The 11,986-nt window shown below is 55.4% G+C and overlaps 2 protein-coding genes across 2 annotated transcripts in view; both read right to left on the bottom strand.

Moving 5' to 3' along the window:
- The window catches only part of GPS2 (G protein pathway suppressor 2), a 3,632-nt gene extending 2,680 nt beyond the window's left edge, over positions 1-952 (bottom strand). The window contains exons 1-2 of the mRNA XM_006922305.3: positions 626-952; positions 258-420 (exon numbers count right to left, since the gene is read on the bottom strand). Coding sequence (XP_006922367.1) covers positions 258-351 — 94 coding nt within the window. The 5' untranslated portion in view covers positions 352-420; positions 626-952. The remainder of the gene's footprint in view (positions 1-257; positions 421-625) is intronic.
- NEURL4 (neuralized E3 ubiquitin protein ligase 4) overlaps positions 948-11,986 on the bottom strand; it is a 12,455-nt gene continuing 1,416 nt past the window's right edge. The window contains exons 3-30 of the mRNA XM_015597363.2: positions 11,459-11,903; positions 11,174-11,239; positions 10,729-11,027; positions 10,454-10,565; positions 10,274-10,362; positions 9,652-9,724; positions 9,239-9,503; positions 8,806-8,987; positions 8,409-8,494; positions 8,125-8,287; positions 7,831-8,029; positions 7,669-7,745; positions 7,493-7,571; positions 6,917-7,086; positions 6,694-6,825; positions 6,138-6,283; positions 5,415-5,639; positions 5,218-5,316; positions 4,970-5,131; positions 4,610-4,774; positions 3,889-4,047; positions 3,405-3,584; positions 3,179-3,266; positions 2,979-3,086; positions 2,685-2,829; positions 2,418-2,530; positions 2,172-2,337; positions 948-1,624 (exon numbers count right to left, since the gene is read on the bottom strand). Of these exons, the coding sequence (XP_015452849.1) occupies positions 1,420-1,624; positions 2,172-2,337; positions 2,418-2,530; positions 2,685-2,829; positions 2,979-3,086; positions 3,179-3,266; positions 3,405-3,584; positions 3,889-4,047; positions 4,610-4,774; positions 4,970-5,131; positions 5,218-5,316; positions 5,415-5,639; positions 6,138-6,283; positions 6,694-6,825; positions 6,917-7,086; positions 7,493-7,571; positions 7,669-7,745; positions 7,831-8,029; positions 8,125-8,287; positions 8,409-8,494; positions 8,806-8,987; positions 9,239-9,503; positions 9,652-9,724; positions 10,274-10,362; positions 10,454-10,565; positions 10,729-11,027; positions 11,174-11,239; positions 11,459-11,903 (4,398 nt within the window). The 3' untranslated portion in view covers positions 948-1,419. The remainder of the gene's footprint in view (positions 1,625-2,171; positions 2,338-2,417; positions 2,531-2,684; positions 2,830-2,978; positions 3,087-3,178; positions 3,267-3,404; positions 3,585-3,888; positions 4,048-4,609; positions 4,775-4,969; positions 5,132-5,217; positions 5,317-5,414; positions 5,640-6,137; positions 6,284-6,693; positions 6,826-6,916; positions 7,087-7,492; positions 7,572-7,668; positions 7,746-7,830; positions 8,030-8,124; positions 8,288-8,408; positions 8,495-8,805; positions 8,988-9,238; positions 9,504-9,651; positions 9,725-10,273; positions 10,363-10,453; positions 10,566-10,728; positions 11,028-11,173; positions 11,240-11,458; positions 11,904-11,986) is intronic.

An 11,986-nucleotide genomic window follows, 5' to 3' on the forward strand; every position in this document is an offset into this window, starting at 1 on the left:
TCTAGAAGACAGGCTTCTTTTCATCACTGCAATAGGGGACAGGGAAAGGGAGGGTTCATTAGGTGCTCTCCAAGGTCCTTCCCAGCTCAAGAGTTCTAGAGTTTAGACCTGGCGGTTTAAACTCCCACCACACGGGCCTGTTCCATCCCTCTTCTAGCTTCAGCCGGCGGTGCATCAGTCTGCCCGTGGGTGGAAGTCAGCTCTGGGATAGCGGTGCCGCCCTGGGCGTATGTCCTCCCGCTTTGGCCCCAGCTCACCCTGCCGCTTGCGCTCCCGCTCCATCATGATGTGCCGGTGTAACGCCCTGGCCATGGCGTTGGAAAGCTTGGGGCGCTCCAGGAGCGCAGGCATGGTGCTGCTGGGGACGCTCGGACCGTGGGTGCCCGGCTCTGTCGCTGACTGCCAGACCTCGGACCCGGCCTGCAGGGAGGCGGGCGCTCAGCGGGGATCTTGCCTGGTCCGCCTTGGCGGAAGCCCGCCTGCCTCCCCGATCACGTGTCCGGCACCCGCCGCCAGCCCGGCCCGGTAGCCTGCCGCGGCTTCAGCGCAGGCGGGGCGAGGGTTTCCTGCCTCCGCGCTCCCGCCCACTTCCCCGCCAGCACCGGCCGCCACCGCCCCGCCCTACCCTCCTTCTCTTCGCTTTCTCGGAGGCCCCCTTTGCGCCTTGGCCGCTGCGTCACATCCGGCAACTGAGATTAATCCTTCCGGGGTCAGAGCAATAGGGACCTCGTGGTTTGGGCGGGGAGTTAAAGGCGGAAGCATACGAGACGGGTGCCTGTGGTATCCAAAGTCCTCCACTATGCCTGCCCCGCGCCGACCACACCAAGGTGCCGCTCCTGGCCGCGCGTCAGCCACGAGACTCCGGGAGCTAGTTCTGGCTCTGCGGCGAGGTCCCTGACTGGGCAAGTCGGGATCGAGGGGCGCATGATTGAGAGGCGAAGCGGATGCTCTCAGACGTTGTTTATTGGCTCTTTAGAAATCAGAGTCATAACTGTACAGAGGGCCCCACCTTCCCCGCTCCTGTTCGGTGGCCCCTGAAAAAAAGCAGCTTCATGTGGGGCACAGGGAAACTCCTCTGGGATTCACAGTAACCAAGAACAAAAACGGAAATAAATTAAGTGATACAGGGGAGGGAGTCATAAGGAGTTGTGTTCCCCAAATCAGTGCATGAGAGGTGTTACCCAGGGCCTGGAGCTGGGCTCTCCACAAACTCCCTCACCTCAGAGGGAGTGTTCTGGGCCCTGGATATGGACATGTGCTCCACTTTCCATCTAACTGAGAGCCTGCCTACATGCTCCTGTGCATCGCCAGGCTGAGCACCGTGCATGCCCTGGGTCACTGGAATGAGGTGGAGGCAGTCGTCACTGGAGTCCACAGGCCCAAAGCCCAACTGTGCTTGTAGTAGTGAGGTCTCACCCCTCATTCCACCCGTACCAGCAGGGCATAGAGGAGCGTGGCCCCCTTCTCCTTGGTTACCCATTCAAGTTCGGCTGGGCTGAAGTGAGGGTCAGGAGGTTCTCTGAGGGCAGCAGAAGGAGGGCCAGGGGTGTAGGAGCCAGGGCGCACACACACCTGGAACGCCACTTGGGCCTGGTGTGTCCGCTGGGATTTGGGGTCCCGGAATCTGTCAGGCAAGAAGCAGAAGGAGGGCAGTGGGGTCTCTGGTTCCTGTCACGTCTCCTTGCTAACTGCAACCACTGCACTGGCCTCACCGTTCCTAGGAATCACTCCCATCTTATAGGGACAGCTCTAGCTGTTCTCTCTAAATGGTATTCCTCTCAATGCCTGCTCAGCTAACTCCCTCACCTCCTTTTCCAGACTTTGCTCAAATCTCACCTTCATAATGTGTACCCTGGCTACCGTACTTAATACGCCTGCTCCAACTGTACTTCTGATCCATTTCCACCAACTCTACTTTTTGTTTCCATAGTACTACTTGTCACCTTTAAAAATACTAAATATTTATTATGCATAACATTTTAGAGAAAATATAAGTTCCACAAGAGCAAGATACCCTTTTTTGTTCACTGAGATAGCACAAAAGCAATGGCATTTCTTTTAAACGAATGAGTGACAAAAGGACTGAAGACTAGCAAAACAAGGTGAGAAAAGAGAAGGAAAATCATGGAGACCCAAGTGGTGCTGGGGCCCCCTCCCATGCATGTACTCACTGCACTTTGGATGCCAGGGTCTCAGCCCCAGCATATTGGAGGGAAGGAGAAAGAAGCACTGGAGGGGGCTGCTCCTCCCGAGGAGGTGCACAGTTCTCACCAGGCTCCTCAAACTCTCCCCCGGGCTCTCCCTTCAAGGGCCGGCAGCTCAGGATGGAGGCAGTCCCTGTGAAGAGAACTGGGTCACGGAAATCCTGCTGTGGCCCATAGGCCTGGCCTGCCCTGACTGTACCAGAGCTATGGTACCTGCTCCCAGCTCTCCTCGGTCCAGCACCCTCCGGACAACTGCCACGTTGCTACCGTGATATGCCATGTGCCACTTCTTGGTTAGTGTTCCAGCCTCCAGGTGGGGATTCACCCTAGGAGGTGGGCAGATAGGACAAAGGTCATTGGCTCCCCAAGGTCATCTCCTAGATAAGTTGTGTTACTTCTTGCATATACCCTCTTGTTAAACTTCTTTCTCAAGGAGGCAAAGAACCGTAAGGGAGACACATGACCCCGCCCCATTTGTACCTGAGGTTGAACCTGCACCAGCCAAACGGTAGGGCGTATTCTCGAGGGGGCTCCCCACGGCGCCTGTGGGCCTCGTCCCCTCGCAGCTTCCGGCAAGACTCACAGTAGCACAGGCTACGCTTCGGTGGTGGCATGAAATAATCCTCTGCAGGAGAGTCAGTGGCAGACTTAATGCTGTGGCTCCCACCTTGGGGTCTCAACCACACAGCTTCTTCTAACTCATCTCCAGGACTCTAGACATGGCCCTGCACTGGTCCAGGGAATGAGGCGGGTTCTGGGGGACTGGGAACTCACCAGGAAGTAATAGCAGTTCCTGGAAACGGGAGCAAAGAGCATGGTATTCGCAGCTCTTGAGTGGGCTGGCAGCAGGTGGTGGACCCCAGCACACACTCTCCTTGATCCCTGAAGGAGCAGAGGGACAGAGGTCACAAAAGATGGGGCTAGAACTACAAGGTGGGGTGAGGTAGGATCCTGGTCCCTTAGGGCTGGCTCACCATCTACCATGTCAGCTTTCTCCATGTCCCCTTGGATTCCAGCACTTTTCCCAATGGCAGCTCCTGGTTCAGGGCTCACAATTGTCACCTGCAGAAGAGGGATGGTCAGGCAGAGCATTACCAGCCCTCAGGCCCTGCTGATTCCCTCCTTGGACCATAGTGTTCCTCTTCTCTTGGACAGCCATCTCTCAAGCATTCCCTCCTCCCTGCTTCCATTGGCACTAACCTGCTCACATTGCCCATAGAGGTCCACAAGTGCATGGCATGGCTGAGGGACATCTGGCACAGCCACCCCCTGGTCCATCCCATTGACATGGAGATGCAGCCCCCCAGAGCTGTCTAGCCGCAGTCCCAAGATGGTGCCTTCAGGACACGTGTCCAGGTTTGGCCCAAACTTCTCACAGATCTGGGAGGAGAGATCTGTTGTCTTCCCAGAGATCAGAATCCTATCAGCAATAGCCACCCCCATGCTTCACTCAGCTTCGAGTTGCCAGTCCCTGGGCTTTGCCTCCACATTTGCCCAATGCCTGGGCTCTACCCTCTGCTTCAATGACCTAGATTCCACCTTCCCTCTCCCCCACTGCAACATTTCAAAGGCAAGGACATAGGAGGCAGCAACTCCAATACTGTCCAGGTAATGACATTCACGCCCTTGTGGCTAGCCCCTCCCTACTCCGAGACCTGGTCTCTCCCTTCTTTCCCCTACCTACCTTGAGGCCATTGTGGAAGACCCCTCGGCCCCGCAGCAGCCAGGCTGCCCGTTTGAGGGCACAGGCAGAGGCAGGGAAGTTGAGCCTCTCAGGTGGGCATGTGATGACTCCCAGGACAAGGGAAGATGTCCACTGCCGATTCAGGAAGTCTATCCGCACCTGGGGGAAAAGGTGACTACTCCCCAGTTATGGCCTCCTGATGAGAGGCCACCCTCCCAGCAGACCCATGCTCCTCACCCCAGCCAGGGAGAGAAGATAACATCTCTCAGAGTGTGGCCTGGGATGCTGCCTCTTCTGACATTTAGAGGGATCAGAAACTACAGATTCACTTGTTTCCTTCCCTCTTTCAGCCTTGGTCTTGCTGTTGACTCTGTAAAGATTCTTGTCCCTAGGGACTTCTTTCCCCTAACACTAACCCCTTTTAGTTTGCTGCAAAAAAGCCCCTCTTCTGGAAAGCCCTCCTTGCTCTCACATTCAGAATCAGGCATCTCCCTTAGGCTCCATTAACTCCTCCCTACTGCTTCCCTCACTACAGTTACCAGGTAGGTGCTTCCTGGTAACCGACCTGCAACTCCTATCACAAGGAATGAACAAAAGCCTGGGAAGTACATCCAAGGGGCTGGCCTTCCACTTTGTCCTCAACCTGGAAAGGCTCTGTTCTAGGAGGGCTGGCCCTGGGTCACCGTGAGTAAGTTGCTGGGGGTAATGAGGCAAGGCCCACCTGGACAAGCAGCTGGGGCACTAGGGGCTGGCTGATGACAACAATGCCCTGATTGTAACTGGCCACCCGCGTAGCTGTACGGTTCCCATTGGACAAGAGGATATTCTTTCCATGGTTCTCCAGGAACTCGAGGGCTGTATGCATAATGGCGACTTGATCCTGGCCCTGGTGTGGAAGAAAGACTAAGCTGCTGGGGTTGCCAATGTGAAGTCCGAGACATCCCAGTGGAGTTCACACAGAGCTTGTGTGTAAGCCTCTGCCCACCCAGGACATGATCGGAGAACCCAAAAACAACCTGGTGGCCAATGGCCCATCAACCACTCATCCATGTGCCCAAAGGGCCCTGCTGCAGCCTCTTACTCCCAGGCCATGCTCCTCGCCCTCGTTGTCCTCCTCGCCCTCACTTCCGGTGTCTGAGCTGGGGGAAGGAGGCCGGGTGCCTTCTGGCTCCTCTAGCCTTGCAGAGCTGACAATAGACACACTCCGCACTGGCCCGTATAGATCCAACACAGCCCACACGTTCTGGGGACACACAAGACCCAGGAAGTAGGAGATGAGTGGAAGATTTCAACCCCACTCCCAAAATCCAAGGCAACTTTTGGGTCTACCTTGGCAACGCCAGTGGCTGCAGGCCCCATATCCTCTCCATCTATCACAATGTGCATTGTGTCATCTGTCCCCCGCCGAATGCCCACACGACTTCCCACCTAGAACCAAGGTGAGACAAGGACAGATACTCAGCCTACCTCTCTCTGCCACCACCAATCCCACTCCCAATCCTTGTTCCTGGATCCAGCTACTTCACCCCTAGCCTCTCTAGGTTCCGGCCATAATTCATCCTCTGAAGCTGCCCATCGCGCCTCACTTCACAGCTGGACACCATCCAGGTGGTCTTAGTCCGGAGTTCTGGTAGAGAAGGAGGCAGCCCAGGGCCACCGCCTGTTCCAGGTCCCATCTCCCCTGGTGCTAGTGTGGTCAGCCCCAGCCGGAGGGAACCTGCCCACTTCTCATCCAGCTCTTCCACTTTCACCTGTGTGAGAAAGAAAATATTAGTTGGTATCAGATGACGGCAGGAAGGTAGGAAGCAGTCTGGCTCTGTTACGAAGGGCCTGAGAGCCTCTGTTACATATCCACAGCCCACCTCAAAGACTTCCTCAGCCCTGAGCTCCTTGGTGCTGAAGACGAGGCCATGAGCATAGCCAGCTGCACGCACCGCCCTCGTGCCATCTTCCTCCAAAGTGACATTCTTGCCACAAGTACTGTGGAATCGGTGAGCCACACCAGCCACTGTGGAGAGATGGCACCGGAGAAAGGGGTAAGACTGGGACAGTGAGCTTCACATAGATATTATACAGCAAGGCTTTCAGGTGAAACAAAGTTGACATAAAGGTCCCATCTGCCATTACTCCTTCAAGATCTGATACCTCTTTTTACCACAGTAAGATTCATCCCCAAATCTGGTATTCTTAGCTTATGGTGTCCTGGTTTCTGGGTGGCAGGGAGCCTCTGTTACATATCCACAGCCCACCTCAAAGACTTCCTCAGCCCTGAGCTCCTTGGTGCTGAAGACGAGGCCATGAGCATAGCCAGCTGCACGCACCGCCCTCGTGCCATCTTCCTCCAAAGTGACATTCTTGCCACAAGTACTGTGGAATCGGTGAGCCACACCAGCCACTGTGGAGAGATGGCACCGGAGAAAGGGGTAAGACTGGGACAGTGAGCTTCACATAGATATTATACAGCAAGGCTTTCAGGTGAAACAAAGTTGACATAAAGGTCCCATCTGCCATTACTCCTTCAAGATCTGATACCTCTTTTTACCACAGTAAGATTCATCCCCAAATCTGGTATTCTTAGCTTATGGTGTCCTGGTTTCTGGGTGGCAGGGAAGTGTCCAGGCCCTGTGTACCAGGTGTAACCTCCTGCCCTCTTCTTAGCTACTTTCCCCCATGGGTGGTTCCTTCCCCTTTGCCTGGAGTTGCTGCAGCCAGCCTGCCTTTGAATAGCTTCCCTGACCTGGAAGCTGTATACTTCAGGCCCACAGCAGACAAGCAGAGCTCGCCCTCCCTCCCAGCCAGCTGAACCTGGGGAGTGCAGGGGAAATGACTTCTCAGTGGCGGTATTGCTGGTCGCTAGGCTGTTGTCCATGGGACCGGTGGCATTGGTGATGGATACTTGGACACACTGGCCATAGAGATCCACTACTGCATACACCTCTGGGTAGGAAGGGAGGGAATCAGAAACTTGATAGCACAAGGTGGGCTGGGCTGAGGGTGGCAAGTCGAATGCCAGAGTAGTCACCTTTACCCGGAGGCAAGCCTGAGCAGGCAGCACCTTGGTCCTGGCCGTTGATGAAGTAGTGCAAATCGCCCTTAGCAGTTCGCATCATGCCAATGCGTGCACCCGTGCCCAGCGCATCAAGGTCGCACCCATAGTTGTTGCGCATTGTGTTACCATCTTGCATGATGGCTGTGCCACTGGAGGGATAACAATAGTAACAGGTCGGCCTCCCAGCTTCCTCCCCACATAGGTCCCTGACCAGCCTCTGCCTGTCAGAACTTTCTAGTACCTTCTAGTGCCTCTAGTGCCTTGAAGGTCTCTGCCACAATCTGGGGTCTGAGACTCAATCCTGTTTCCTACGTCCCTGGGATCCACCACCCCACCCCCCATGGAAAAGCAGGAAGAAGGAAGAAGGGTAGTACTCTATGGAAGAGGAGCTCTGTCCTTGTACAGGAGAGGCTTCCCAGAATTGAAGAGAAGAGGCAGCCAGATCCCCTACGTCTGTCAATGTCCATGGCCACACAGGTCCCAAATCCTGCTTCCCTCATCTCAGCCAGCTCCACCCAGCCCTGCCCAGCTGGTCTACAAAGCAAGCAACCCAACCTCAGCATCCAAGTATCATAGTCAATGTCTGTCATTGTGTTGGGGAATTCAAGGTCCTCCGGCCGAATAGCAGTCACTCCTGGAAGGAGGCAGGGGTAGTTCAGAGCCAAGCCCCCAGCTTGGGAGGTAGCCAGCACCTCCCCTAGCACACACACATGCACACAAGTGCCCCTCACCAGCTTCAATGGAGCCTGACCAGCGGTCCACCATCTTCTGAATGACAATTTCAAACAGCTCTCCATCCCGCAGGGCCCTGCCAGGAAAAGTGGTGATCAGACAGGCCCTAAGTAGGTGGTTGGGCAGTAGGAAAGTGGGGAAATGCAAGTCCAGACACTGACCGGTTGGAGATGACAATGGCATCATTGAACTCGCTGCGGCAGTTGTGGCGGAGTGCGGTGCGTCCCCCATTAGTGATGACTGCGTTACTGCCATGTAGCTGGTGGAAGCGCAGGTCAGAGCCCCCAGCCCCTGATGATGGGGAGCTTGGAGACACCTGATTGTTGCCCTCAGGGAGTGACTCAGGGACTGGTGGCACCTCTACAAAGGAGGACATCACTCATTAAGCTTATAGCTGTCTCTGAGGCCTCCCAAAGCCACTCCACCCTCCTGCCCCTATAAAGCCCGGCCCTCACCCACGTCGTCCACGATGGTCGCCTGAGCCGCTTGGCCGTAGAGATCCACAACAGCATAGACGCCCGGGGGCACATTCCAGGCAGCAGGGCCCTGAGTCATCCCATTGACAAAGAAGTGGAGAGTCCCATCCTCCCGCCGCACCACGCCCACCGTGTCCCCTGCCTTGGAAGAAGCGGGGCTGGAGTGAGGAGTCAGGCAGAGTCCTTGCCTGGGCTGGTTCTGCAGCAGCCCCATCTTGCCTACTCCCCACTGCTGAGAGCTGGTGGCAGACCCACTCTCCCACCTTGAGGCGGTCCAGGTTGTGCCCATATTCATCCAAGATGGTCGTCCCATTGTGCATCACCCCATTCCCGGTCATCATCCAGGTACCTAGGGAGACAAGAAGTGGCAGAGAACATGAGGGGGAAACCAGGGCTCCTCTCCTTTATATACCATTCCCCACTTTACTCCCCAAAGCCATAAGCCTTTTTTGACACTCGGCTTTCTTCCAAAATTAGGGCAAGAAAATTCTGCTGTTCCCAAACCAGCCACAGGCCCTGTTCATGTGACACTCCTCAGCCACTGACTCAGTCATCTTAAGTGTGACAAGTGAAAAAGGAGCTGGAGAACAAGCATCAGGGTTGTGGAGACAGCTTCAATCCCAGGACCCTATCCTGGCCCCGCCTTTCTTAGGAGCTCACCAGAGCGCAAGTTGGTCATGGTGGAGGGCAACTGGAGGTAGGCAGGGTTGTGGGTGGTGACACCAATCTCAATGGAGCCAGCCCATTTGTCCACCATTTTGTCGATGCGCACCTGGAACACCTCTCCATCCCGCAGGGCTCTGCTGCTCAGCACCACGCCATGATTGAAGTCATCGGTAGCACTGAGGGCACAGCAAGTGGAGAGTCAGACCTGCAACTCAAACTCCGAGAGCACCAGAACTTAGCCCAGCAATGCCTGCCCGACACCCACTGCCCCAAGTTAACCAGATAAACTTCAAAATCCAGAAGGCTCCCCACCTTTTCTGTCCAGGATGCCCCAGACCTGACACCCTCTACCTCCCACTTCCTCACACCTTCCCCCAATTCCATTAGAGCCCCTTCTGCAGGCTTCTCCCCACCCCATGGGCCATACTGGGGCCTCAGGGCAGTGCGTCCCTCGTGGGTAATGGCTGCCTTCTGCCCACAGTTGGGGTGGAAAAGCAGGCGCTCAGGTTCTGCCTGGGTAGCAGGAGCAGCACGGCGGAGAGCACCCTCAGGGGACAGTGCCCGCAGAATGGCATTGTTCCGGCGTAAACGGTCGCTGTGGTTGTTATTGTGGACGATGGTTACCTTCACTGCCATCCCATACAAGTCCACCACACCATACACCACCGGGGGTGTCAATGGGGTAGCCACGCCTATAGGGATAGTAGGCACAGGAACGTGGGGGGGTGAGGGGAGAAAGGTCAGACATAGGGAGACTGATATCAGAAAGGCAGGAGGATGAGGCACAGACCACCCCACTGAAAGCCCTGGCCCGGCAGCCCTCTCTGAGCTTCCCCTTACCCTGATCAATGCCATTAATGAAGAAGTGGAGGGCAGAGTTGGACTTCCTTGTGAGACCAATATGGTCACCCTCCTATTCAAAACAGAAAAATAACAGTCTGGAATCCATCCACAATCAGGCTCCGGACAGTTGTAGGCACCGTGAGAACAGAGCAGTCCTAGAGCCTTCTCATCACCCCGAGTTACCGGAGAACAGCTCCAAAAAGTTCCCATGAGTCTCAGACCACCCTGAACGCTCAATGCAAGTCAGACACTATGTTACGTCATCACCTTATAAACATCTACTTGTTTGATGCTCACAACAATCTATAAAACAGTACTAATAGGCTCCTTTTAGACATTTTCTGAAAAAAAAAAAAAAAAAGGAAAAACTACCAAAGAGGATGAGCTTCTGCTTCAGGTCACTACTACAAATGACCAAACAATAAAATGAATCGAACTCATCTGACGCTAAAATCTTGAGTGCCTAACTGTTGGGAAACATTGCCTTCTCAGAAGAAACCTTGAGGCGAAAGAAAAAGAGCCTTGCTCTAGATCTCAGAGCAGACTGAGGTGCCCAGGCAAGGATGCAGCACACAGGGGACTCCCCTGGAGAGTGACCCAGGCTGTGCCCCACCCTCACCTGCAGCTCATCCAGACTAAATTCACAGTACTCGCGCCGGGTGCCCTTGCCATTTGTCAGGATCCCGCAGCCGCTCATCATGATGGTGCCTAGGGGAAAGCGGATACCCTGGTTAGGGTATGGGCTTCCTTGACCCCAGTGACCACAGGTCCTTGCCCCCACCCTGTCAGTGGCTGGTACCTGACTGCAGGTTGGTCATGGTGGCTGGATATTCCAAATTGTTGGGGTTGTGGGTGGTGACACCGATCTCAATGGAGCCTGACCACTTATCTACGAGCTTGTCGATGCGGATCTTGGGTGGAATATTAGCAAAAGAGAGAGGCAGGAAATGTAAATGCAAAAGATCCTCAGCCCTTGGCTCTTCCCTTGTCCCCACCTTTCCAGCATCAAGGATCAAGCTCCATCTTTAGCTCCCAGAGGATGAGATGCCAGCCAGACCCCAGAATCTTGCACACCTCAAACATCTCATTGTCCCGGAGCGGGCGGTTGGTCATGACAACCCCATTGTTGAATTCATCCAGGGGCCGGCGACGCTCTGCTGTCTTATTATTGTTGCTGAGTTTGATGAGAGTTCCACACTTCTCATGAAAGAGCAGGGCGTCATTGGAAGTAAGGATGGGTGAGGTAGCAGCACAGCTAGACCCCAGCCCTTCCCCTGCTGGTGGGGGGCTCAGGTTCACATTTAGGAGCCCCCCATTGTAAGCAGACAAGATGGTGTTGCTCACCACCTCAGATAGTTCCATGCTGGCAAAGTCTATGGCATTAGGACAAAAGAAAGGAAGCAGAAATGAGGCTCTACACTCTTAGGCTTGCAGTCTTCTCCCTACCCCTCTCCTGAGGTCCCTCCCTTGTCCACCTCACTTCCCACTCCCCTTCCCAGAGCCTCCCCGAAGCCCTCACCATTATGCGACTCAAGGCTGTTAGGAAACGTCTCCGGGCGGGCCTGCGCTGGGGACACCATGAAGGCTGGGGACCAGGTGGGATGGGAGGGGAACAAGGGTTTAGACCCTGCTGCAGGGCCCACAGCCAGGAGACCCCCTCCTCTATCCCCTGATCTCCCCTTCAACAGACTCAGGGGTCTGAGCAGCCATGTCCACACCCAGTGTCACTTGTCACTACATTTTCCCCATTCCTTCAGCCATTCCCTCTGCCCCACCCCTCCACCACTGCCCTCGTTGTTCTCACCTTCATCCCCAGAGGTTCCTTGTTCAGCCAAGACAGAATCTTCAGGGGGAGTGGAGGGCTCAAGGGGAGGTGTTGGGACGGGAGTAGGGGGGCTGAAGCCTGGCTCAGGGGGTAGCACAGTGATCTGAGTGCATTTGCCGTAAAGGTCCACAACAGCCCAGACACGAGCAGGCAGGCCCGTGGCAGCCACACCGCAATCCCGCCCATTCACCCAGAGCCGCAGTTCCCCAGCAACCGTGCGCTCCACGCCCACACGGTCCCCTTCACCAAGCTGGTCCAGGTCCTGACCATACTCCTCCAGCACAGAACGTCCATCCCTCAGCACTGAGCAGCCCGACACTACCCATGAGCCCCCCTTCAGCCCTGTGGCACTGCTTGGGAAGTCCAGCACACTAGGGTCCAGTGCCGTCACCCCAATCTCAATGGAGCCACTCCAGGAATTGACCTGCGATAGGGGTGGTGGACAGAGGATCAGGATGGGCCACAAATGGATCTCCCACCACATTTCACAGGCTACTGCATTCCGCT

This window comes from Pteropus alecto, unplaced genomic scaffold (assembly GCF_000325575.1).
Source record: "Pteropus alecto unplaced genomic scaffold, ASM32557v1 scaffold398, whole genome shotgun sequence".
NCBI classification, from domain to species: Eukaryota; Metazoa; Chordata; class Mammalia; order Chiroptera; family Pteropodidae; genus Pteropus; species Pteropus alecto.